Source organism: Silurus meridionalis, chromosome 27 (assembly GCF_014805685.1).
Source record: "Silurus meridionalis isolate SWU-2019-XX chromosome 27, ASM1480568v1, whole genome shotgun sequence".
NCBI lineage: Eukaryota > Metazoa > Chordata > Actinopteri > Siluriformes > Siluridae > Silurus > Silurus meridionalis.
The window spans coordinates 18,770,003-18,797,303 of NC_060910.1; the positions used below are offsets into that span (position 1 = coordinate 18,770,003).

The 27,301-nt window shown below is 38.8% G+C and overlaps 2 protein-coding genes across 6 annotated transcripts; both read right to left on the reverse strand.

Annotated features, from left to right (window-relative positions):
• Positions 1–642: 642 nt before the first annotated feature.
• Positions 643–6,883, reverse strand: LOC124380738. Of its 2 annotated transcripts, none has more exons than XM_046841972.1 (8): positions 6,786–6,883; positions 5,829–5,969; positions 5,026–5,322; positions 4,657–4,950; positions 4,056–4,384; positions 3,759–3,860; positions 2,969–3,040; positions 643–2,436 (listed from the first exon to the last, which is right to left on the reverse strand). In XM_046841972.1, exons 2-8 carry the CDS (start codon positions 5,884–5,886, stop codon positions 2,155–2,157), a joined length of 1,434 nt encoding a protein of 477 aa, XP_046697928.1. In that variant the 5' UTR covers positions 5,887–5,969; positions 6,786–6,883; the 3' UTR covers positions 643–2,154. The 2 variants fall into 2 exon arrangements, with proteins under 2 accessions (XP_046697928.1, XP_046697929.1); XM_046841973.1 differs by having other exon boundaries at positions 5,829–6,518; positions 6,786–6,872.
• A 767-nt stretch (positions 6,884–7,650) lies between these two features.
• LOC124380740 lies at positions 7,651–26,239 on the reverse strand. 4 transcript variants are annotated; one of them, XM_046841974.1, is made up of 11 exons: positions 26,115–26,239; positions 25,310–25,452; positions 24,778–25,077; positions 24,384–24,677; positions 17,573–17,702; positions 16,316–16,378; positions 10,999–11,298; positions 10,610–10,903; positions 9,359–9,646; positions 8,989–9,240; positions 7,651–8,492 (listed from the first exon to the last, which is right to left on the reverse strand). In XM_046841974.1, exons 6-11 carry the CDS (start codon positions 16,374–16,376, stop codon positions 8,347–8,349), a joined length of 1,341 nt encoding a protein of 446 aa, XP_046697930.1. In that variant the 5' UTR covers positions 16,377–16,378; positions 17,573–17,702; positions 24,384–24,677; positions 24,778–25,077; positions 25,310–25,452; positions 26,115–26,239; the 3' UTR covers positions 7,651–8,346. The 4 variants fall into 4 exon arrangements, with proteins under 4 accessions (XP_046697930.1, XP_046697931.1, XP_046697932.1 ...); XM_046841975.1 differs by having other exon boundaries at positions 25,310–25,449; positions 26,115–26,229; XM_046841976.1 differs by lacking the exons at positions 7,651–8,492; positions 8,989–9,240; positions 9,359–9,646; ... (2 more) ...; positions 16,316–16,378; positions 17,573–17,702 and adding exons at positions 22,048–23,087; positions 23,490–23,638.
• Positions 26,240–27,301: the final 1,062 nt, after the last annotated feature.

The window sequence follows — 27,301 nt, forward strand, 5'->3', positions numbered from 1 at the left end:
CCTGTTATTCATGTTCTCAGGTACCTCAGGAGTCTTCCTCAGGAGAAGAGAAGGGTTCTGGAGAACTCTCTGGAGGTGAGAAATATGATACATATAATGCAGTAAAGTGGCATATATTCACTTCAGGGGTTCAGTGCAAGTGTGTGTGTGTGTGTGTGTGTGTTTGTTTTATAGGCGGCATGTATTTCTGAAGCAGCTGCAGTAAAAGTGGATGATCTGCAAGAAGGTACATCTCAGCACACTTCAGCAGGTATAGAACAGTGCAATTAAGGTTTATTGAGATTCATGTGTGTGTGTGTGTGTGTGTGTGTGTGTGTTTCAGTTGTGCAGAAGGAGAAACACTCAGAGGAGGATCAGGGTGGAAAAGGAGATGCATCTGGTGGAAAAAAAGTATCCAAAAAATCTTCAACATGCACTGTGTTATAACACACACACACACACACACACACACACACACACACACTGTTTTCGTGTAAATGTTGAACTAATTTGCTAATGACTTCAAGGTGCACATCGAGCTGCATCATGGGAATGTGTCTGTGGGGTTCGCAGGTTTACTCCACAAAATATCTCTGTCTGACGAGATGTGGTTTTAAAACACAAACATTACAGTCGAGACCACGGAGCACAAACACACACACATTCAAACACATTCGCTTTAATAAATCTACAAATGAAATGATGACATTAAGGATTTCTTTTTTTATAATATACAGTATTTTCTCTGCACAGGAAACGTAATGGAGGATTTAAAACACAAATACAAAAATAGAAAAATAAATCAGTAGTATGGACTGTTACAATAATTTCCCAAACGACCCAAATTATTATATTAAAGTACCAAAAGATAACAATCATAGCGTTTGTCCTTGTAAAAAGCTCCATGGAAACAGTGTAAAGAGTGTAAACTGTAAACAGTGTAAAGAGTGTAAAGAGTGTAAAGAGTGCAAACTGTAAAGAGTGTAAAGAGTGTAAACTGTAAACAGTGTAAAGAGTGTAAAGAGTGTAAAGAGTGCTTTAGGATTCTGACGCAGTGTAGGTGATAAATAAAGTGCATCTCCTACAGCAGTGTTCAGGGTGTTTCAGTAGAAGATTGTTCAGCAGGAACGCTCTGAATCCTGTACACACTCTCCCACAATATAAAGAGTCTAATACATTCTTAAAAACATCATCAATCTGTTTCACGGATTTCACCGTGTTTCCAGAGGTGCAGTAGTTCTTCACTCTTCTCTTTACTCAGACTCTGCACCACACTTCTAATTAAACTGAAACACCTCATATACAATACTGCTCATTTTTACATTTTAAACTTAATGCTCTTGAACTCAAGTGAAATGTGAAATAACTGGAAATCTGAGGATAAACAAGAAATATAACAAAAACACTAAAACATGAATTACTCAGAACATCTCTAAACACCATCCACATCCCTTACACACTCCAAAACCCACTTCCCTGCATATAACACAAACTCATTACACTCCTCTGTGGTGATCACATCCAGGAGCTCCAGTAAGAGTTTACCCAGTGTAAAGTATCAGTGTAGAACTTCTGCATATTGTTCCTTTTACATGAAATAAATCAGCAGTGAAAACTGTGATCTCGACTGTAAACCAAAATATAGTGTTTAATATTTTAATGTTATTTATCAAAGGCAGTGGAGGCTTCATGATTATGTAGTGAGGGATTCTGAGGAAGCCCCAGAACTGCCAAGCTGCTCCTGGAGGGTTTTGGGGTGAAGCCATCAACCCTCTGCTCCAGTTCACAGCTGATCCTGAGCTCTGACTTCCTAACAAACTGAGATTATATAAAAACAATTTCCCAGTGGGAGTCAAGCAAATGCACAGACACTGTTGGAGAACAACCTGAAAATGGCTTTTCTTGTTCCCCACCACTGGACATTTCAGTGAAATGGACCAGGTTTGCATGGCTGTTGGTTTTGAGTTGCTGATCTCCTGGGATTTTCACACACAACACAGATAAGAGTTGGTGTATTTAAGTGTGCTTTCAGTGAGCAGCATTTCTCAGAGAGTTCATGTTAAAATCCTGCTGGAATTACGACCTCAGCCATAAAGAGACAAGAAATAGCACAATACATTCAGCATTATGAAGACTAACAGTAACCTGGAAAACATTTCTCACCCCATCATATCACTAGAACCATGAACTGTAGGAGAACGGATCCATGGCTTCACTTTGGTTTGGGCTGGCTGTGACACCATCATCTGTATGCCACTGAAAATATTCCTCAGTGTAGCAGTCAGACACGTGTAAATATGGGGAATATTTGGCGCTGCTGTAACTGCGATTCAGCATGACTGCTCCAGCGTAATCCTGCTCTGTGGAGGAGTCCCAGTCTCCCATTTGTGCCCTCCATCCGTACAGGCTGTCACGTGACTCAGCAGCTGAAGCATGTCTACTTCCAACCTGGGAAACCTGTCAAATATATAATAATATACATCAAATACATCCATTCACATACATATGTGTGTGTGTGTGTGTGTGTGTGTGTGTGTGTGTGTGTGTGTGTGTGTGTGCATTTATTTTTTAGTTAGTGAGAATTCAGGAAGCAGTAGAAACACCTCACATTTATGATCATATTTATCTACTGCTTTATCCAAAACCATCACATCCTGCAGCTTACATGAAAAACTCAGTTCTATTTATAATAAACACAATAAATTTCATGATCCAAATGTGTTCAGAAACATTCAGGTTCCATGTAAAACTACTGTGAAATCAAATGATAATTAACCATCCAACATTGGACAGGTGACAGGTACATTTCTCTTGTACAGTTACTCATCAGATGAAACTTTTTCTCTCTGTGTAAAACAATTAGAACAAACAAAAATGAAAAAATCTATATCTAACCTTAACTGTAGCCCTAACATTGGAACACACACACACACACACACACACACACACACACACACATAAAAGGGATGAAAATCATAAATGGTCTCACATTTGCTTCACTGTATGATCGCTGTGACATGCGTGTTCTACTACTTATCCGTGAAGTTTTAAACACGGGAATCTGAAATACAAACATCAAATATAAGATATATACTGTACACACACACACACACACACACACACACAGGCACAATTATATATATATATATATATATATATATACACATTGACACCAAATTATACGTGAAGTTTACAGTGTGCTTAGAGTCAATAAGTTTACATTTATAAAAAACAGTTAAATTATTATTTATGTATTTATTAGTGGTGTAACGGTAAAAAGAATTCACAATTCACTACGGACCTCAGTTTTCATGGTTTGGGGGGGTGGGGGGAACATAAAATAGCTTGTTGTTCATTATTAACATTTGTTAACATAAACAGTTTACATTTTTTTACAGTTTTAAATAAAATACCTGCTTGGATTAAAAATATATACAAATTAAAGCAATACACTTTTTTATTATATCAATTAAATTGAGTAATGAATTAATTTGGCACAAATTAAATTGATCGAATTTAATTTAATAAATATAAATAATTAGAGCCCATTAAGGTAATACAGATGTGTATATAAGTGTGTGTGTGTGTTTTACATTTAATATTTAATATTCTGAAGATATAATCAGGATTTTCTGCTTTAAGAGAGAAATTCTTGAAGCTGAGCATAAAACGCTAAAGACTCCATATCTCTAGACCGGTGTAAAAACGTTGGCGATGACACGAAGTGGCAGCGATTTTGTGCCTGAAGAAAACAAAAAGCTTTTGCAAATCTTTCTTACTTGTTCGTTTCTTTCTTGCTCTTGATAACGCAGGATGATTTGGTTCAGATCTGCCTCACTGTAGGCTCGCCTCTGTCTCATACCTGCTGCACTGGAGTTTCTCTGTAAAATATACAACAACTGTAAGATACAATAAGATACAATATAACACACACACACACACACACACACACACACACACACACACACACATTAAAGATGTGCATTTCCATAAGTAAGGCTGATGTGATTCTCATCTCGATACATTTTGTGAACTCTCAGCAGGACGGTTACAGGAGAAGTATCTCCATGACTTACACGTTCCTCCAGGCACATCCACAGATGCTGTATGTAGGCCTGCTGCTGTTGCTGCTGTATTGCATGCTCTTCTTCCATTTGCTGATTCACCATACGCTCCTGTAGGAGTTTCTCCTTCAGTATTCTCTCCTGTTCCTCCTGCTGCAGTAAACGCTCCTGTTCCAAACGCTCCTGTTCCTCCTGCTGCAGCTTCACACACTTCAAAAGCTTAGATCTAATCTTTAGAAAACACACTAGTCCTATAATTACCCCCATCATCAATGTCAGAGCAGGTAAAAGCCATGCTAACAGCTGGTTTACTGGCTGCCCGTCAGTAATCCGCTGGATCTCTATAAAACACACACAAACTCAAATAGTCAATAGTTTAATAATGAAAGAGAAGTGAAGGAGTTATGAGAGGAATAAGAATCTGCACTGTGCACATTATTATATAAACATTACACAAGCATGTGAGCTGTTACACTGAATCACTGATCACAGCTGTAATCTAGAATTAAGCAGAGTGTCAGAGGAAATCACAGATAATCACAGGTGATCACAGGTCATTAGTGCCAGCAGGAAGACTGTGAGTGTGATGTTGTTGTTAATGTGGAAGACGTACCTATTACATACAGTGTGTATATATAAATATTTTCCTCATACTCCACGTCCCGGATGGTGTAAATGCCACTGTGGGTGATGTTCACATCTCTCAGTGTGAGCTCGGGGTAACTGAGTGATGCTCTGGGTGTGTATTCAGCTTTACACTGTAGTATGTGTTTAGTCACTGTACAGATCTGTTCACCGTATAAACCTGATGAATCTTTGGGTTTATAAATCACCTCCAGTGACTGTGGTACAGGTAAATCCATCAGCAGATCCTCACCAGGGTTTAACTCAACTGATGACATCAGAGCTGAGGAGAATAACTTCATTAAAAACTGATCTGAATCACTTATCACCCACACCTGGTCAGTGACTGCACACTTACTCTCGATGCTGAGACGCACATCACGAACGTCCATGCTGTTACAGTTACAGGTATATAAACCCCTGTGAGTGTAATCAGCTGCAGTGATGGTGAGAGAGAGATCCCCCTTCACATACTCATCATGGGATATTTTATATCCATCCACTGAGCTGCATGACGTCTGATCACACTGAGCCAGAACATTGTCTCGATTATGAGATATGGTCCATTTGCCCAGACCAGGACATGTGTAATTACAGGGGAGTTTAGCAGACTGATGAAGCTTCACTGTTACAGTGATAAAAGCCAGTGTAGGTACTGAAAGAAAGATAAACACCATCATCACTCTTGTTCTGTTGGATAAAAAACTCTAACAAAAGAGAAAGAAACCAATAAAGGCCCAGAATCTGAGTAATGATTTTGGTCTCAGGCCTGAAACAGTCATTGGTGAAATACAGTTTGTGCAGTCCTGGTCATCACACCCATATACAGCTCAGAACAAGTCTGGAAACCAGTATAGAACAAATGAACTTTATCTCTAATTCTCTAATTGCTGTATCATCACAATCAGTACATGCGATTCACTGGAACACACCGATCCAGACATGACAACGTCATGAGTCCAGCATGATGATACCCCTGAGTGAGCTTCATGAAGACACATGAATACTGAACTCAGTTCCTGCACAAAGCCCTGACTTGATCAATCTCCATAAATAGCTTTGGGATTAACTGGAACTGCAGCAGAGTCTGATGTCTCACTAATGGTGTTGTGGAGGAATGAACACTGATTTTCCACAGCCATTTCTCAAAATCACACTTACCAGGGGTGACCAGGACGATGAAGATGAGCAGGACACAGTGATCAGTGCAGGACTGCATGGTGGAGCAGACATGACAACTCCAATACCACTGCAAAGGTGGAGTCAAGTGGAGGAAACCAGGAGATAAGAACACCACTCGTCCTATAGAAACAGACGTGTAGTGCAGAAGATGATTTTTAATTAATCAGTTCAGTTTTATTTCTATAGTGCTTTTAATTATGAACATTGTCCCTGAGCACTGCTCCAGATCCAGCTCCAGCTCCAGCTCCAGCATGAGCACTGCTCCAGATCCAGCTCCAGCATGAGCACTGCTCCAGATCCAGCTCCAGCTCCAGCATGAGCAGTGCTCCAGATCCAGCTCCAGCATGAGCACTGCTCCAGATCCAGCTCCAGATCCAACATGAGCACTGCTCCGGGTCCAGCTCCAGCATGAGCACTGCTCCGTTTGATGACCATTCTGTAATATCTGTGGTGTTTTATCTGTGTGAGCTCCATTAGAACGTGTGATCTTCTCCCAGATCTCCCTCACACTTGTCCTGACTCTGAGGTTCTACTGAAGTGGAGAATGTACAGGTGTATTACACACACTGCAGCTACCGGAACACATCCCGGAAGTAGATCTCTGCATCACACTGCTGATCTTTCTGTACCTGACCCAAACAGCTGCATCTCAACTCAAACATCTGGAAACTGGAATGAGTTTTATTTTACAGGAAATGATGGAAAAACACGGAGAGAGATGAAGGTATAAAACAGGAGAACTACATGAGTGTGGGATTGTTGATGTTTCCGCAGTTTTGTTCTTCCACGTCACTCCATTATATAAACTCATGACAGGAAGATTAGAGCTTTATATTGTACTGAGTTTGTGTGAGTGTGTGTGTGTGTGTGTGTGTGTGTGTGTGTGTGTGTGTACTGAGTGTGTTTGTGGAGTGTGTGAGTGTCTAATAAACTCACCGTGTAAAATTCAGCCTCCTGACACTTTATTCCATAGTGATCTCAAGAACGAACCGAAGCTCGCGCTCACTTTCACTTTCTTTTCTCACTAAAGGCTCGTGACTCTGACGTCATCGCAGTCGGCTGCGCGCGTCCTTAAAAAAATCTGTCTGTTTTGACGTCATAACCGTTTAAACTGAGTAAGCACGTGCACAGTAAAGCCTAACCCTTGCTCTATTCACTTTGAGAAGGTGATCAGTAGATCTCAGCCAGCAGCTGCCCGGTACTGAGCTCACCTACCTCTTACTAACAGAGCTACATTAGCACTTTATTACCCCAACAGAATGAATAGGCTGATAATATTCTTAGTGTGCCCCAGTGAACCAGTATCACCAGTAATGGATTTACTGCTAGAAACATTAAAGCACTTCTGTAACTCAGTTTGGATAAAAGCTTCTGCCCAACACCACAAGGCTAAAAATGTCAAATATATTCTGGAAGCTGAAGTGGGATTTTTCTTCTAAACTTCTTTATTAGACTGCAGTATTGTGTGATTTTGCAGACGTGGTATTTGACCTATAGGGGGCACTCCAAGTTTGTTTCTCTACAATGTTAATTGCAAAACTATTCATTTCCATTAAAAAAAATTGTTAAGAAAAACAGTTTTAATAATGATTCATTTACAAACCATCTTGAACGCAACACAATGGCCATAGTTAATAAATCATTGTATGATCATTGAAATATTTTTTTAAAATAAGTCATTCAAGGATTTAATTTGTTTTTATTAGACTCATAACAAAAGCACTAATGAGGCGTAGATAACATTATACAATTTTTTTATTGGTAAATGCAGAGAGTAATTTGTATATGTATGTGTATATGTGTGTATGTGTATATATTACAGTAATCTCCCGCTTTACCGCGGTTGGAATCTCGCGCCACGGTTTATCGCATTTGCCACAAAACTAATGTTTGGCTGATTTCCCTGATGTCCTGCAGAGAGCACGAGATACCAAACCATAGGGAGTTTTATGTTAAAATACTAAAATGTGTTAATGAAAATAGTTATTAATAATAAAATGAAAAGTGTAAAAACTACAGAAAGTAAAGAATGGAAAGTGTCTTAAACTCCGCCTCTTTTTTGACATCATAGGACACTTAAACCAATAAACAAGAAGAGAAACAACAACAAGCTTCACTACTACACAACTGTATGCTGTATAGTACATGTGCTATAAATGTTATACAGTGAAGTGTATTTCTACCAGTTTACACTAAATTCATTTTGCTGTATTCTTACAAATGTTTTCTGTGTGTGTTTAAAGTGTGTGGGAGGAGGATTTACAGCTTAAACAATAAAAAATGTTAACATTTTAAAAAAGCATTTTTTGACTGTCATGTAATACAAGAAAAGTGGATGCATATTCAAGAAGCTGTTTTTAAGTAAACACATAGACTATATTTGCATGAGAAAACAGACAATAGAAAATACAAAAGTACCAAAACACGTGATCTATAAAAACCTTATTCTCTTTGTCCATTTAACAGCTGACCACTTGTTGATGGGTCTGTGAGGTTTTCACTGTACCTTACTGGGCAGCATGTCATTATTATTTTTTTTTTTGTAGCAAAATAACCCTAGTATTATTATTATTATAAACTCCACCAGTGCTATAGTTTCAAAAATCACCTCATATGACGAATTATGGCCTGGACTTTGGTTTCCTACAAAACACACAAAAATTAAAGATTAAATCAGTAACTTTTTTATGATAAGACAATGATTGCTGCAGCGAATACTAATGAAAGATTTTTTTGAAGATGTTGCTTAATTTTCTATCAGAGAATCACAGGTGAATTAGTTATTGTTCCTGTCTCCATTAATTCTGCACCTCTTTATTCCTTGCATAAGTTATAGGTGACATTTCTGGTTAGTTCTTGGTATCTAGAGGGCACACTGCCAAAGTCAGGTATACTAAAGGTATTAGTTATTTGGTTATTAAGGAAGATAAATAGTGACATAACAGGTAACCACATCATGGTGGGTAATTTATGTAGACTACCATAACAGCACAGTCGGTGTATTAGGCCTCACATAATATAAATGTATATTTCAGGTTTTTGGAGCCATCTCTCACCAGGAGTCACATATACATATCGTATTATATCTTTAAAATGTGTATATTTACTGATATTGTTATGCATAGACACACACACTTACCTGTCACAAACACAGTGTAGTTGTAAAGAACTTCTTTAGTTTTCATGTCCTGGACGATGTAAACTCCACTATCATTCAGCTTCACTTCTCCCAGTTTAAGAACATTTGAGAGCCTGTGTGTTTGTTCAGATTTAATGTTTGGATCATTAGGAAATATCACAGTTTCATTGTAAGTCACCTCCACTGTATCTGGTGTAGGCAAATCCATGAGCAGATCTTCACCAGGCTTTAGCTGAACTGATGAGTTTGCAGCTAAGGAGCAACAACATTACAAGTAAAGCTAAATATAACACACATCATAGCTAAATTAAAATAATACAATTGTTTATTAGAAAAGTCTGATCAATATGATAAATGAGGATAAACTTACCCTCAATGATCACATGATAAACACTGATATCCTTGTTATTACATTTACAAGCGTATATGCCCCTCATTCTGTATTCAGCCTCAGTGATGGTAAGAGAGAAATCTCCCTTTATGTACTGATCATGAGACATTTTATATCCCTCGTCTGAGTGGCATGGCCTGGATGTCTGATTACACCAAGCCACAACACTGTCTTGATGAGTCCATTTCACCAAGTCAGAACAATTCCTTGTGCAAGGGAGAGTAACAGAACCATGGTGCTTCACTGTAGAATATTGAAACTGAGGTCCTAAAAAAATGAAAGTGTAAACCAAAATGGTGATCATTATTAATTCTGATGTGATTGAAAACAAACATAAAATATTGATCCAATTCACATAAAAAGTCATTATGTTTAAAACAAAACTCACTTTTAGTTTATTTTGCCGACTAGAGCTGTTTTTTTTATGTACTATGTTCAGTTTGTGCTTTCATTAAAGGTTTAAATAAAATGAAGCAATAAAAGTTCACCCCAAATCACCCGGGTTCCCAGTGGAGACCACCTCTTGCTGTTCAAGTGAGCTAAGGAGAATTTGTAAATGTCTTTTCCCCACTGACCAGTTGCACAAATTTCATAGAGTTCATACCACAATAAGACTACAGCATGTGTGGTTGCATGCAGCTGCCCATACTAGCTTCCTAAACACAAAATATGGTCCTGGAAGTAATGGAGGAGTCTCTCAGTGATTAGAGAAGCACAGTGGTCTTTGTGCTCAAGGCAGACTATGACCATTTTTGTACTTGTGTGGAAAAGTCAACACAATAACTAAATTTTTTGCATATTCTATGCCTCATATTAGATAAACTGCTTGATTGTTCCAACGTTGGTTTTACACTGCAGAATTCCAGCAGTTTTTATAATTATTACTTAATACTGTAGAAAATTATGAGAACATAGCAGCTCTGATTATAAAGAAATAGGTATCCATATGTGTCAGTTATAGTAACAAACAGATAATAACAATCAAATTGTCCAGTGTATTACAAAAACACTTGAAGGAATTCATTTAAATGAATTAAGTTGTCTTTGGTTGGAGTGGACTATTTAACCACCAGTAAGCAGGTCATGGTATACATTGTAGAATTACTGATCGTAGCTTACAACAAAAGATTATCCTTTACCATGCATGTTTTTGTCAGTGACAGTGTAACATTATGTGGCTTAAATGTATTACTGGATTAGATGTTAAATGTTTTCACACTGAAGACTTACGTTTGACAGAGACAATATAATTGAGATTGATGTCATTATTGTTCTTGTCCCAGACAGAGTAAACTCCACTATCAGACAGTGTTACGTTCTCCAGGATTAGATCTACATCACTCAGTGCTACTCTTGGTGTATATTCAGCTTTACACTGTAGTGATTGTTGAATCACAGAGCAGAACGGTTCACTATATTCATCAGTCGAATCTTTACTTTTATAAGTCACCTCCTTTGGGCCTGGCATGTGCACATCCAGAAATAAATCTTCACCAGGCTTCAGATAGATATATAATGTTCTCACTGTGGAAAAAGACATCCAATAATTCCATCAGTTCCAAATACAAATGAGAGAATTTGAATGGATAAATCAGTAATGAACAAATAAAGATGCTTACGTTCAATGCTGAGGCGTACAGTGTTGATTATATTTATACAATCACGTTCACATGTGTACAAACCCCTGTTACTATAATCAACTGCAGTGATATTGAGAGAGAGATTTCCTTTCAAATACTCATCATGAGAGATTTTAAATCCTTTCTTAGACCAGCATGAAGTGTAATTACACTGAGCCACAATTTCATGTGGTTCATCAGCCACAGTCCATCTGACGAAACCAGAACAATCCTGCTCACAGGGAAGAACAGCAGACTGGTTCAGCTTCACCATTACAGACGTGAAAGCCTGTGTAGGCACTGAAAGAGAAAATATACAATAAGTATACAATGAGTGTACAGTGTAGAGCGAGAGTACACAGTGAAAGTGTACAGTGTAGAGCGAGAGTATACAGTGAAAGTGTACAGGAATAGTATAATGAAAGTGTACAGTGATATTGTACACTTTACAGAGATTGTACAGAATACTTGAGCATGCACAGTGGAATTGTACAGTGAGAGTGTACAGCGAGAGTATAAACTGAGATTGTACAGTGTACATCGTTAGTGTACAGTGAGTGTACAGAGAAAGTATACAGTGAGAGTATACAGTGAGATTGTACAGTGTACATCGTTAGTGTACAGTGAGTGTACAGCGAAAGTATACAGTGAGAGTATACAGTGAGATTGTACAGTGTACATCGTTAGTGTACAGTGAGTGTACAGCAAAAGTATACAGTGAGAGTATACAGTGAGATTGTACAGTGTACACCGTTAGTGTACAGTGAGTGTACCGCAAAAGTATACAGTGAGAGTATACAGTGAGATTGTACAGTGTACACCGTTAGTGTACAGTGAGTGTACAGCGAAAGTATACAGTGAGTATACAGTAAGATTGTACAGTGTACACCGTTAGTGTACAGTGAGTGTACCGCAAAAGTATACAGTGAGAGTATAAAGTGAGATTGTACAGTGTACATCGTTAGTGTACAGTGAGTGTACAGCGAAAGTATACAGTGAGATTGTACAGTGTACATCGATAGTGTACAGTGAGTGTACAGCGAACGTATACAGTGAGAGTATACAGTGAGATTGTACAGTGTACAATGATAGTGTACAGTAAGAGTGTACAGTGAGTGCACAGTGTGTCAGCCCGCTTGAGCACTTCAGGCATTACCGCCTCAATCACAGAGGAAACGCCCCCTCCCAACCAGCTGCACGGAAATGGCGTCTAATTTTCTGGCACTTATAAGGACGCCTGAATCCTCCAGACAGTGCCAGATTGTCTTTAGGCTTGTCCTGATCACTCTCCAGCGTTTTCCCTGTTTTGTTTGTCTGTTAACGGCCTTGTCTCGCCAACAAACCTCACAGGAGCAACAAATCCAAAACCTCTCTACCGGCGTGCTGGAAATCATGGGATTTTTGCGCACACGTTTTGGTGACCAACTCACCACAGGTGCTCCGCTGCCGTCATCACCTGCTGCCCCGGCCCAGCAGGCCCCTGCTCCACCTACCGCCCCTTCAGCTATGCGTGAGCCTCAGCTCGCGCAGCCGGCGTGGTTTTCGGGCGACCCTGACTCCTGCCGCTCGTTTATTATGCAGTGCGACCTGATTTTTAGCATGCAGCCCTCCCAATTCGGTACAGAGCGCTCCAAGGTGGCCTGCGTCATTTCCCTCCTGTCAGGACGAGCCCTAAGATGGGCCACTGCAGAGTGGGAGAGTCGATCAGCCAACTGCAGATCGTTCGCCGTCTTTTCTGCCGAACTCCGGAAGGTCTTCGGCACATCTACGCCACGACTCCGGGGCTGATGCCGAGTTCATCGACCTCAAGCTTGCCCAGCAACTGCTGGTTCCCATGGAACCCCTACCTGAAGCTCTGCTGATCAGAGCCCTGGACGGCAGCCTTTTAGGCCGGGCCACGCACCGCACTAAGCCTCTACTCATGTCAGTGGGGGAACGACATCAGGAGTGGCTTTCCTTCCTGGTCATCTCCTCTCCTCAAGCCCCCATTATGCTCGGGTTCCCTTGGCTTCAGAAACACAACCCACGTTTTGATTGGATGACAGGGCGTATTCTGGATTGGGGTGTGCATTGCTTCGGCCACTGCCTTGCTCTTCCTCCACCCAAACCACTGCCAGCGGTCACTCCCGAGCACTCCAATTTAGCATCGGTTCCTGAGATCTATCATGGCCTTGCGTGGGTGTTCAGTAACGTCATGCCGTTCGGCCTAACCAACCCAGGCCGTCTTTCAGGCTCTAGTCAACGAGGTCCTCCGTGACATGCTCAATACTTTCGTGTTTGTCTACCTAGATGATATCCTGATCTTCTCCCATTCCATGGACAAACACATCCGGCAGATGCATCAGGTCTTGGAGAGACTTCTCAAGAACGGGCTCTATGTAAAACCCGAGAAATGTGAGTTCCACACCTCTCAAACCTCGTTCCTGGGATACCTGCTTTCGCCGGTAATATCCGGATGAACCCTGCTAGGGTCCAGGCAATCCGGGACTGGCCGACACCCCCCTCCCGCCGCCAGATACAAAGGTTCCTGGGCTTCGCCAATTTTTATCGCCGCTTCGTAAAGGGCTATAGTTCGGTGGCGGCGCCCCTCCACCTCCTGACGTCTTCCCTCTGCTCGTTCTTTTGGGGCCCCGAGGCTGAGGAGGCATTTCTGGAGCTTAGCGGCGATTCACGGGCGCCCATCCTCATCTTTCCTGACCCGGCTCGGCAGTTCGTTGTTGAAGTTGGCGCCTCGGTGTGGGGTAGGGGCGGTGCTCTCCCAGGTCTGCCCCGAGGATAACCGCCTGCATCCTTGCGCTTTTTTTTCCAGGCGCCTTAGCTCCTCGGAACGTAACTACCCGGTGGGTGAGAGGGAGCTCCTTGCTGTCAAACTGGCCTTGGAGGAATGGCGCCATTGGTTGGAGGTGCGGAGGTCCCTTTCTGGTCTGGACGGATCATCGCAACCTTGAGTACCTCCAATCGGCTAAGCGACTCAACCCCGACAGGCTAGATGGGGCCTTTTCTTTGGCGCTTCGGTTCTCTCTTTCGTACCGGCCTGGGAGCCGGAATGTCAAGCCTGATGCGCTCTCTAGGGTTCATGCCCTGGAGGAGGAGGAGCCATGCCCAGAGACCATCCTTGCCAAGTCTGTGTCGGTCCACACCCTTAGTCTCGCTTTGGAGGAGCGGGTCAAGAATGCCCAAGACAGGGGCCCTGTCCCCGAGGGTTGCCCCACTGGTCTCCTGTTCGTCCCCGAGGGTCTCCGCCCTGGAGTTCTTCAGTGGTGTCACAACTCCCTGTTCTTCTGTCACCCCGGTCAGCCTCGCACCTTGTCTCTGGTCAAGGCACGCTTCTGGTGGCCTTCCATGGTAAAGGACACCCGGGACTTTGTCGCAGCCTGCCCCGACTGTGCCCAACACAAGAACCCTCGTGGCCGCCCCCAAGGTCTTCTTCGGCCCCTTCCTATCCCGAAACGCCCATGGTCGCACATCGCCATGGACTTCGTTACCGGGCTGCCCATTTCCAGTGGCAACACGGTTGTCATGACGGTCATTGATCGGTTTTCTAAGATGGGCCACTTCATCGCTCTACCCAAGCTGCCATCTGCCAAGGAAACCGCCAAGCTGGCCCTCCAGCACATATTCCGCCTCCATGGTTTCCCCAGAGATATCGTCTCGGACCGCGGACCCCAATTCTCGGCGCAGTTTTGGAGGGAGTTCTGCCGCCTCCTGGGCATCTCGACCAGCCTCTCATCTGGGTTTCACCCCCAAACGAACGGACAGACCAAGAGGCTAAACCAGGATCTTGAGACTGGTCTCCACCTCCTTTGCAGTCGGGAACCCTCCTCCTGGTCGGACAAACTTTTGTGGATTGAGTACGCCCATAACACTCTTCCCACTGCTGCCACTGGACTTGCGCCCTTCCAGGTGGTCCATGGTTTCCTGCCGCCAACTTTCTCCGACCAGGAACCCCAGTCCGCCATTCCTTCTGCCACCCTTTTCTTCCGACGCTGCCGTCGAGGCTGGAGAACGGCCCTTGCAGCCCTGCTCAAGAATGGCATAAGGCTTTGCCAGGGGCCAACCGTGGCGGTGCCTAGCCCCCCGCTACCGTGCCGGGCAACGTGTGTGGCTCTCTACTGGGACCTTCCCTTAAGGCCACCTGTCGGAAGCTCGCCCACGCCCATCGGCCCCTTCCCATTTCCAAGGTCATCAATCCCGTGGCCCTCCGGCTCAGGCTCCCCAGGGCGCTCCGGGTCCACCCTACGTTTCATGTGTCTAGGGTTCGACCCGTTCAGGCCTGCTCCTGGTGCCCTCCGCCAGGCCCCTCCGCCCGCCCGGTCATTGATGGGGTCCTGCCTACACCGTCGCCGCCTGCTCCGCTCCCGTCGTCGTGGTCGGGGCCTTCAGTACCTTGTGGATTGGGAGGCTATGGTCCTGAGGCGCTCCTGGGTCCCCTCCCGCTTTATCCTGGACCCTGACCTGATTGCTGGCTTTCATCGGGCCCACCCGGGGCAGCCTGTTGGGGCGTCCGGGGCCGCCCTGGATGGGGGGTACTGTCAGCCCGCTTGAGCACTTCAGTCATTACCGCCTCAATCACAGAGGAAACGCCTCCCAACCAGCTGCACGGATATGGTGTATGATTTTCTGGCACTTATAAGGACGCCTGAATCCTCCAGACAGTGCCAGATTGTCTTTAGGCTTGTCCTGATCACTCTCCAGCGTTTTCCCTGTTTTGTTTGTTTCTGACTTGTTTATTCTGTTCTCCGGTTTTCTGCTCGGCTCTGCTCTGCTCACGCTGAACGCGCTCCGGTTTTCCGGCTCGGCTCGGCTCGCTCTGAACGCGCTCCGGTTTTCGGCTCGGCTGTGCTCTGCTCGCGCTGAACGCGCTCCGCTTTCCAGCTTGGCTCTGCTCTGCTCTGCTCTGCTCGCGTTGAACGCGCTCCGGTTTCTGGCTCGGCTCTGCTCGCGCTGAAAACGTGTTTCGGTTTCCGGCTCGGCATCCTCACTCTCCGCGCGAATCGGCTCCCTGAATCGGCTCCCTGAATCGGCTCCCTGAATCGGCTCCCTAAATCGGCTTCCCGATTCAGCTCTGCACAGCCTTTCTCCTGCTCTGCTCTTTTTGCATCTGCCTTGGATCCTATAACCTGAACTTTCTGACACAGTGTACACAGTGAGATTGTATACTTTACAGTGAGAGGGTACAGCAAGAGTGTATAGTGTAGAGTGAGAGTATACAGTGAGCGTGTACAGGGATAGTATAAATTGAGTGTACAGTGAGAGTCTACAGTGAGATTGTATACTTTACAGTGAGAGTGTACAGTGTGAGTGTACTCAAACTTACCAGTGGTGAAGATGAGGTTGATTAAGAGCAGGACACAGTGATGAATGCTGCAGAACGGCATGGCTGAGGAGACACAACACCAGCATCAGTCTTGTGCAATAACTTTCCAAGTGCTATACAGTGCATTCAGAAAGTATTCTGACCACCTTTCCTTTTTTCAAAGTTGTTATGTTTTAGCCTGATATTTCAATTTGTTTTAGCCGATAACAATATAATGCGGCAATAAGAATACATTTTGTTAATACCACATAGTTAAAGAGATCATGTTTTATTGTGTCTTTGTCACCAGTAAGCCTGCCATTTTGTTTATGGCCCTGTTACAGACTTCACTACAGCTTCGACACATTAAACACATTTCAGAGCTTAAAGCTGCAGTTGGTTTTGTGTTCTAATAACTGAACTACACTGTAATTACTGTACTATACAACTATGAGTGTAATATCGGTAAGAAACTTTTTCTTGTTATTGCACTGTGCTTTCCACCTTTACTGCTGCTGATTCACACTTTCAGTTTTGGTCTCTAAATATCTAAATACTCATAAGCTGACCTCATAATCTTATCACTCAGCTCAAGGCTTATCTAACAAACTCTATTATCTTAAACATTTTTAATAAATAAATTTTTGTTAATTTCTAAAGAATATTACTCCCTTATTTAAGCATTATATTTAATGGAATTAATACAAAAATGTTCTTGTCATGCTATTTATATCCAAAAACATTGCCTTTTTACTTTATTTATCTCTGATCTGATGTTTTCACTGCTACAGTCCCTCTGATGCATCATAACCCTGCACTGTATCTGTTTCCTTAACCGGATGTGGTAGCTGTTTCTTTGTTCTTTGTTTGCAAATGGGTGTATTACATAATGTTATTTTCTTTCATTTTTCTATATATAATTTTTTTGTAGGAAAAGTAAATATCAATGGTAAACATTTTATTGAACAAAGTGCTGTATAAATGCTGATTGTCTGCAATGAAACTTTTGATGAATTTATACAGATTTGTAAAAAAAAATATTTACATATATATTCACACACAACACTGAGAACAGAGAAAATAAAATATCGACTTCTTAAATATGCTGCATCATTAGTCATAAAAAGACATCATTACTCTAAAAAACAAAAAGCTCCAGAGTTTCTCTGCAAAATGTCTGCTAGAACAAAGTGCACTTTTCTGTTTTATCTGCTGTTCTCTTCTCTTAATATTTTAAATGAATACACAGACACACTGCAGTGCTGTAATGACACTCACCGTTATGAATTTCACACTTTTGCTTGTGTTCTCTTTGTATGATGAAAGTGAGAGTGTCACTTTAGTCTCCGGATGTTGTTTCTGCAATGTAATGACCTGCTTTTTATCTGCTTTATATAGACTCTGGCCCCTTTCATGAAAACCACACACACACACACACACACACACAAAAGATCAAGTAATGAGTAAATATATTCTGAACAATTCTGCTCCCAGGGAAGAACAGCAGACTGATTCAACTTCAGAAGTGAATGCCTGTGTAGGCACCTGTAAAAAGCACACATGAATGTGACAGTGAATGAGTGGATGAAAGTTCTGTGGAGTCCAAATGGGACATTTTTGTCTCTATCAGAAGAGCTTGTGTAAGACTGAGAATAGGAGAGAAGATGTGATCAGACTCCCTCACCCCCACAATCACATATTGAGGTGGAAGTTTAATGGTTTGGAAAAACTGTCCAGATGTTGAGAGTGTGTGAAGCTGTTCTTCATGCTAAAGGAGGATTTTTCAATGAAAATAAAGTTCTGAACATTTATAGATGGTTTGGTGAAAGGAAATCGTTATAGTGTTACTTTACTGAGTTTGTTGTATAGAAACTAAAGGAACATTCATGTGTCTATCAAACACCATAAAGGACGAGGTGTTTCCAAACCTTTCACAGGTTCTATCAGTGGAACTTTCATTACAACTTGAAATGATCAGGAAATCTGCAGTATAAAGGGAACATCACTGAATATATCTTACAGGCGATGTTTTATTCTGTTCTTCATCACTGCCCTGTTTACACTGAGTGTCTACACTGTGTGTGCTGATGATGAAGGGTAACTGCATCTGGAACAACTGGCTGGACAAGTAGACTGTGATGTGTTCTGTCAAGTAAGTAAAAGTAATAAAACACATTTGTAGTGTAGTGTAGTGTTTTTCTACACAGTAACAGCTCCTGATAAACGACACGTTCAGACTTGTCTCATGTTCTTCTCTTCCTGTTGTGCCCAAGCCTGAACCTTCTCACCATTACACTCACTTCTGATCAGCATTACAGTGTAATAAATACAAACTGATTCGTTTTCTTTAAAGACCCGAGAGCAGATTTACTTTCAGTCTGGAACTGACTACATGTTACTGATGATAAGTGTAGCATCAGTGTGCTGTATTCAGAATGATTACTTCAGTAAAACTTAACTTTCTTATAAATGTGAATTGATCATACAACTGAGTAATAAATGGACATAATTTACAGAAATATATATTAAAATGATCCAGGAACTGAAAGTGGACACAGTGGTGGTCACATTATTCAGTCTGATGATTTATTGAGATTTTTTTAATGATTTTTTTTGTTTTGTTTTCAGCTGTATACAATGTTGCAGTTGATGCATTTAGCCTGTAGGGGGCAACAATGCTCATCAATCAGACTGTATATACAAGCTGGGGCAAATATAATCGGTGTAAAACCCTGTCTACATCACAGCCTTTTATAATCACAACAGGGGTTCAGTGTGTGTGTGTGTGTGTGTGTGTGTGTGTGTGTGTGTGTGTGTGTGTGTTGCTGCAACAGGCTGCATGTATTTCTGAAGCAGCTGCGGTGAAGGTAGATGATCTGCAAGAAGGTACATCTCTACACACTTCACCATTTGTATAACATTGAATTGAGGTTTATTGAGATTTGTGTGTGTGTGTGTGTGTGTGTGTGTGTGTGTGTGTGTGTGTGTGTGTGTGTGTGTTTGTGTGTGTGTGTGTGTGTGTGTGTGTTTTAGGTATGCTGAAGTGGAATCACTCATAAAACAGTTTCAAAAAGTCTTCAACATGCACTGTGTTTTTTTTTGGTTAATGCAGTGAATCTGTGTGTAATTGTAGTGATTGTGTGTGTAATTGTAGTGATTGTGTGTGTAATTGTAGTGATTGTGTGTAATTGTAGTGATTGTGTGTGTAATTGTAGTGAATGTGTGTGTAATTGTAGTGATTGTGTGTGTAATTATATAATTATAGTGATTATGTATTATAATTAGTGATTATTAATTATAGTGATTAATTATAGTGATTGTGTGTATAATTAGTGATTATAATATAATTATAGTGATTATTATGTAATTATAGTGATTATGTATATAATTATAGTGATTATTATTATATAATTATGTGTAATTATGTGTGTAATTGCAGTGATTGTGTGTAATTAGTGATTATGTATAATTATAGTGATTGTGTATTATAATTATAGTGATTATTATATAATTATAGTGATTATGTGTGTATAATTATAGTGATTATTATATAATTATAGTGATTATTGTGTGTGTAATTATAGTGATTGTGTAATTGCAGTGATGTGTGTAATTGTGTGTAATTGTAGTGATTGTGTGTAATTATAGTGATGTGTGTAATAATTATAGTGATTATGTGTGTGTATAATTATAGTGATTATGTATTATAATTATAGTGATTATTATATAATTATAGTGATTATTATAATTAGTGATTATGTGTAATTAGTGATTATAATTATAGTGTGTGTGTAATTATAGTGATTGTGTATTATAATTATAGTAATTATTATAATTAGTGATTATGTGTGTATAATTATTAGTGATTATGTGTGTAATTATAGTGATTATGTATAATTATAGTGATGTGTGTAATTATATAGTGATTAATATTATAATTATAATGATTATTATTATAATTATAGTGATTATTATTATAATTATAGTGATTATAGTGATTATTATGTATAATTATAGTGAATCTATTATTATAATTATAGTGATTAATAATATAATTATAGTGATTATGTGTATAATTATAGTGATTATGTGTAATATAATTATGATTATTATTATTATATAATTATAGTGATTATGTGTATAATTATAGTGATTAATAATTATAGTGATTATTGTGTAATTATAGTAATTATGTGTGTAATTATTAGTGATTATGTGTATAATTATAGTGATTATAGTGATTATTATATAATTATAGTGATTAATTATAGTGATTGTGTGTAATATAATTATTATTAATATAATTATAGTGATTATTATGTGTGTAATTATAGTGATTATTATTATAATTATTAGTGATTATGTATATAATTATAGTGATTATATAATTATAGTGATTATTATTAATATAATTATAGTGATTAATGTGTGTGTGTGTGTAATTATAGTGATTATTATATAATTATGTGTAATTATAGTGATTATGTATAATTATAGTGATTATTATAATTATAGTGATTATGTAATTATAGTGATTATTATTATATTATAATTATAGTGATTATGTGTATTAATTATAGTGATTATATTATAATTATAGTGATTATTATTATTATAATTATAGTGATTATTGTGTGTGTATAATTATAGTGAATCTATTATTATTATAATTAGTGATTATGTGTATAATTATAGTGAATCTATTATATATAATTATAGTGATTATATTATTATAATTATAGTGATTATTAATATAATTATAGTGATTAATATTATAATTATAGTGATTATATATAATTATAGTGATTATATAATTATAGTGATTAATATATTATAATTATAGTGATTATTATTATGTAATTATAGTGATTATTATTATTATTAATATAATTATAGTGATTATTAATAATTATAATTATAGTGATTATTATTATATAATTATAGTGAATCTATTATTATTATAATTAGTGATTATTATGTGTAATTATAGTGATTAATTATAGTGATTATTATTAATAATTATAGTGATTATTATTGTATAATTATAGTGATTATGTGTGTATAATTATAGTGAATCTATTATTATTAATTATAGTGATTATTAATATAATTATAGTGAATCTATGTGTATAATTATAGTGATTATGTATATAATTATAGTGATTATATATAATTATAGTGATTATTATGTAATTATAGTGATTATTAATTATAGTGATTATTATTATAATTAGTGATTATTATTAATATAATTATAGTGATTAATATATTAATTATAGTGATTATTAATAATTATAGTGATTATTATAATTATAGTGATTAATTATAGTGATTAATATATTAATTATAGTGATTATTGTAATTATAGTGATTATTATGTGTAATTATAGTGATTATTAATTATAGTGATTATTGTGTAATTATAGTGATTATTATAATTATAGTGATTATTATAATTATAGTGATTATTAATTATAGTGATTATATAATTATAGTGATTAATATATTAATTATAGTGATTATATTATAATTATAGTGATTATTATATAATTAGTGATTATGTGTAATTGTAGTGATTATTATTAATTATAGTGATTATTATGTAATTATAGTGATTGTGTGTAATTGTAGTGTTTGTGTGAATACTGAGATAATCAATTATTTTAATATTCATGAGTTTGCCTGATCTTCCTGTAATTTAAACACTACACAAGTCATAAGTAACACACACACTGTATAAACACACACTGATATAACTACTATTAACAAAATGATTTATTTGATTTTATTTTTTTACACAATTGTACACAAAATAGTGTTTTATTTTATAAAAAATATACAAAACAATTTAAAAAGTGACATTTGCACAAAATTGCATTTTACAGTACAAGTCAGTATAAAGCTTGCTGATGTTATTACTTTACAAGCAGTTGCTAAAGACGTGAGGATGAAGATGATGATGTTGTGGCAGGAGCAGTACAGGACTGTATTTTATTACATTTACTGAATTGCTTTTGGTTGTTTATGGACTGTAACTTGGCCAGATCCCAGTCATAATTTGTAAAAGTTTGTTTTCAGTAGTTTCTATTGTTGGCCAGATCATTTTACTGGATATATCACTAAAGATTAAATACAGTAAAGATGATTAAATTGCTTCCCTTTTCATTCATTAACACATAAATATACAGATACATGTACCGGGGCTACATAACACAATGCATTGAAATGCTTTATAATGGATGTCACTGTATATGTGCTCACATGCATCATCTGTTAATTGTCTGACCTTTACTAAACTATAAACATGATCAGGTATTTACAGAACACAAATACAGCAAACTCATAGCAGAAATAGGAATAAAAAATGTATCCCAGTAAAGTTAGGTCCAACATCAGCCAAGCTTTTCTGATTATACTGTTAATAGTAAAGAAAGTTTAGTTATCTAGAACATTGTTCCATATTTTCAGCTGGTTGCACATCATACATTTTCCATTGCTCTATGATAGTGTCTAGTTCTGGTCTTCTCAAATTCCACCACTGGCCGATTGTATTGTCCCCATTGCCTAACTTGTTCTCCAAATCCTCGTCCATTTCAGCCATTTTTGTCTTCAACACCTCCACCATTGAGACATCGTTTAGAGTGGTCCAGCTCTGAGATCTTCTCACTGAATGGGTTTTGTACTGCTGTATGAGCTTTTCCACCGCGAGCATCTGCCTTATCCAGAGAGACATCTTTGTGTCACTGTACGATCTCTGTCGGCTCTCTTCTGCTGGTGCTTCTTTCAGTTGAATCTATAAACCAAATAAAAAATGGAGACTGTGTGTTGATTTATAAAGAGAACCTAAAAAGGAATTCATGTTCTTGTGTAGTCAGAGAAAAGCAGTTAACTGAATTTAGTGAATCCTTTTACTCAGCACTATGAGTTTATTACATTCCCATGTGCTCAGATTAAATAATGGACCTGGAGAATGTGATTAGAAACTCAGTGGTTTCTCCACTAACACACAGGTCATAGTTATAATCCGGGGCATAGGTCAAATTTGAAACAAGGTTTAAATTAATTAGTACAAAAAAACTGAATATATTCTATAAACATTATTGTGACAGCATCATGCTGAGGGTTAGTGAATTCCTCACACTCACATACACACACACACACACACACTATAATGCTGCACATCTTCATTACTTACAGTTTCCTCCAGATCTGCTTTTTCCTGCTTAAGACGCTGTATACGCCGATTCTTCACCACAAATACTGCTACCATAATAATTACTATCAGAAACAGGAGCACTATCATTATTCCCAGCCACAATGGATTCATTGGCGAACTTCCATGCTCTGGAACACACACACACACACACACACACACACACAGAGTGACTTTAAAGGTAGATTTGGTGAACTGTCAATATAGATGTTTTTTGGTTCTGCCCTATGATGGCCTTCTTTGTTGGAAGTTCTAAGAACAGCTCCAAATGCAAATTCAACACTCTGAAGCAACTTCTTTGCCTGAAAATAAGGAAGAAACAGCAACTCCTAATTCCTTCACCAGATTTGCCCAACTACAGGGTACTCCAGCTTGAGCCCTACAAACCCTAACCCAACAATACTCTCACTCTGATGGGTCTGCGGTATTCACATTCACACAGCAGCTGCACTGGTGTAGCTGTTTAATATAATGATTCAAATCCTCAATATATTTATTCGCATTGAATCACAGAATTGGGATCATTTATTAATTTATTAATCACTCACTTGAATTTGTTAGCTTCTATACGGGGAGATTTGCTACCCACATTGAGAATTGTTCCCCAAGTACCAAGACCCCTTGAGGTCACATGCTGAGTTGGGGATGTTGACTTTGTGGTATGAAATAGGGATACTGGCAGATCGCCTTGGATCCAAAATATTTAATAAAAATGGCTTTTTTTAGCCCCAATTTATTTATAGCCTTTGCAACATTCCAGAATTGTTTAATTGTCCATCCACAAGGTGGTTATTTAAGTGATTTGTGTTTTGTAGAATTGACTTTAAGCAGCACATTCAGTATCTAAAATGTTGTTGTTAAATGTGGAAGACGTACCTCTCACAGTGAGTGTGTATATATGAATATCTTCATCATTCTTGGCGTCCCGGATGGTGTAAATGCCACTGTCTGTGATGACAATGTCTCTCAGTGTGATATTGGGGTAACTGAGTGATGCTCTGGGTGTGTATTCAGCTTTACACTGTAGAATTTGATGAGCCACTGTACAGATCTGTTCACCATATAACCCTGATGAATCTTTGGGTTTATAAATCACCTCCAGTGGCTGTGGTACAGGTAAATCCATCAGCAGATCCTCACCAGGGTTTAACTCAACTGATGATTTTAAAGCTGAGGAGGAGAAAAACAAGGAAATATTATTTTAAGTAAATCTTCGAAATACATTTAATCTGATTGAAGGGCGTTGATGGTCAATAAGACAAAAACGTACTCTCGATGCTGAGACGCACATCACGAATGTCCATGCTGTTACAGTTACAGGTATATAAACCCCTGTGAGTGTAATCAGCTGCAGTGATGGTGAGAGAGAGATCCCCCTTCACATACTCATCATGAAACATTTTATATCCATCCACTGAGCTGCATGACGTCTGATCACACTGAGCCAGAACATTGTCTGGATTATGGAACATTGTCCATTTGACCACACCAGAACATTTTCCTTTGCACAGGAGTTTAGCAGACTGATGAAGCTTCACTGTTACAGGAGTGACTGTAGCCAGTGCAGGTACTGAAAGAGAGAAAAACTCAAACATATAAACACATACTTTTATTTCTGTACAGCTTCATTGTGTCAAATACAATTTAACTGAAACTAAAAAACACCTCCATCACTCTTATTCTAATAGAAAACATAGAACAGAACAGAAACAAACTCTGTACCAAACATCAGTGCCTGATCTCACTACGTGTGCTTCCTCAGAGCACTAGTGCTCACAGCCACGCCCCCAAATCACTCTCACCTGTGCTCAACGTGAGGGTGAAGGAGAACAGTATACAGTGATGGATGCTGCAGGACTGCATGGTGCAGCAGACATGACAACACCATCAGTACCACACAGGAGAGATCAGGTATCAGAAATCAGGACATAAGAACCGCATCCTACTGTAGAAACACAAATGTGATGATGATGAAGAAGAATTTGAGTATTCGGATAATAACAATTAACATTTTAAAATAAGATGAACAATTAATGCACCTTTCAGATAACACACACACACACACACACACACACACACACTCTGTGGTCCTAGCACGTCCAGAGTATAATCCCATTTGCAGAGTTTTATAAAAAATGAATACTCTCAGAAGCGGTTAACAGAATCCAGTCGTCTCATGTTAGAGAGGTTTTTTTCTGTGTTTTTGGTGTTTTAAAGCTCAATTTGAGCTCCTGTCTCTGTTTTTTAGGTTCGGTTCTGCTCTCCACTAAAGAACCGACACCTGTGCACACACTCACTGCCACACTCTGACTAACTGGAATAAACAGAAGGGGAATAAAATAGATCTCTTCTTGGCTCTTTAGCTGTAATGAGTTTTATTTTACAGGAAATTATAATAATACACAAAGAGAGATGAAAGTATAAATACAGAAGAAATACATGTGTATGTTGGGATTGTTGTTGTCTGTAGTCGCCGCCATTTTCTCCATTATAAACAAATTTTACACTTTTACACTGCACTTCCTGTCCCACACTGGACTCACACTGAGTGTGTGTGAGTGTGTACTGAGTGTGTGTGAGTGTGTGGTGAGTGTGTAATAAACTCACCGTGTACATTTCAGCCTCCTGACACTTTATCCCACAGTGATCTCAGTACCGAACCGAAGCTCGCGATCACTTTCACTTTCTCACTAAAGGCTCGTGACTCTGACGTCATCGCCATGCGCGGCGCGCGCGTCCTTTTAAAACCCTGCGTTTCGAGTATGACGTCATAACCCTTTTAATTGGGTCAGGACGTGAACAGTAAAGCGTTCTCCCTGTATCCAGGTGATCAGCAGATCCCAGGTAACATCATGACTCTAGAACAGTCCTTCTTCTTCATACCATATTTACTCTGAAACCCATGAGTGTTTCAGCACCTCAGTATAAACACTCTGTTCTTTCACAGAGAAAAAGTGATTAATTATGGATTTATTCTTTCATGCTGCACTCATTTATTCTACATTATTACTGTTAATAACTGTTTTATTGTGAAATGTAATGAATATCTGCTCTGAATATGTGTGTAGGATTTCAGTCATTTATACACAATACATTATTACTGTATATGAATAAACTAAAGAATAAAGAATAAACTCCATCATCATGTCACTGTAAAGAAACTTCTACACGATTAATATAAGAAAAAGTATTAATAATAATATTCATGTGAAAGAAATCTCCAGAATGTTATTTGGATATATTTTGTTCTTTTTGACCTTCACTGGTCTTCAGTGTGCTCCACTGCAGGTGTGTTTAGTTCTCCACAACGTGTTTGTTCTTTTAATAACATCTGTCAATCACATTTCTGCTTTAAAGTTCCATCTACATGAGTTCAAATAATCATGAACTTATTTTCCTGCTTTGATAAGTGTTTGATAAGTGTTTGATAAGTGTTTGCTCTGTTTGCTCTGTGTTTGATCAGTGTTTGATCAGTGTTTGATCAGTGTTTGATCTGTGTTTGATCAGTGTTTGATCTGTGTTTGCTCTGTGTTTGATCTGTGTTTGCTCTGTGTTTGATCAGTGTTTGATCTGTGTTTGATCAGTGTTTGATCTGTGTTTGCTCTGTGTTTGATCTGTGTTTGCTCTGTGTTTGATCTGTGTTTGATCTGTGTTTGATCAGTGTTTGATCTGTGTTTGATCAGTGTTTGATCTGTGTTTGATCTGTGTTTGATCAGTGTTTGATCTACGGTGGCTAATATTACCCACAATTCTTGCATGGGGAAAAAGGAGGACTTTTTGCTTTGCAACAATCT

Coding starts and splice junctions, on each gene's coding strand:
- LOC124380738 (XM_046841972.1), bottom strand. CDS start 5,886: ATGCAGTCCTGCACTGATCACTGTGTCCTGCTCATCTTCATCGTCCTG. Junction 3,861..4,055: donor GGATGTGCCTGGAGGAACGT/GTAAGTCATGGA, acceptor TATATTTTACAG/AGAAACTCCAGTGCAGCAGG. Junction 3,041..3,758: donor AGCAAGAAAGAAACGAACAA/GTAAGAAAGATT, acceptor TTTGTATTTCAG/ATTCCCGTGTTTAAAACTTC.
- LOC124380740 (XM_046841974.1), bottom strand. CDS start 16,376: ATGCCGTTCTGCAGCATTCATCACTGTGTCCTGCTCTTAATCAACCTC. Junction 9,647..10,609: donor TTATATTGTCTCTGTCAAAC/GTAAGTCTTCAG, acceptor TCATTTTTTTAG/GACCTCAGTTTCAATATTCT. Junction 9,241..9,358: donor TTATCATGTGATCATTGAGG/GTAAGTTTATCC, acceptor GTTGCTCCTTAG/CTGCAAACTCATCAGTTCAG.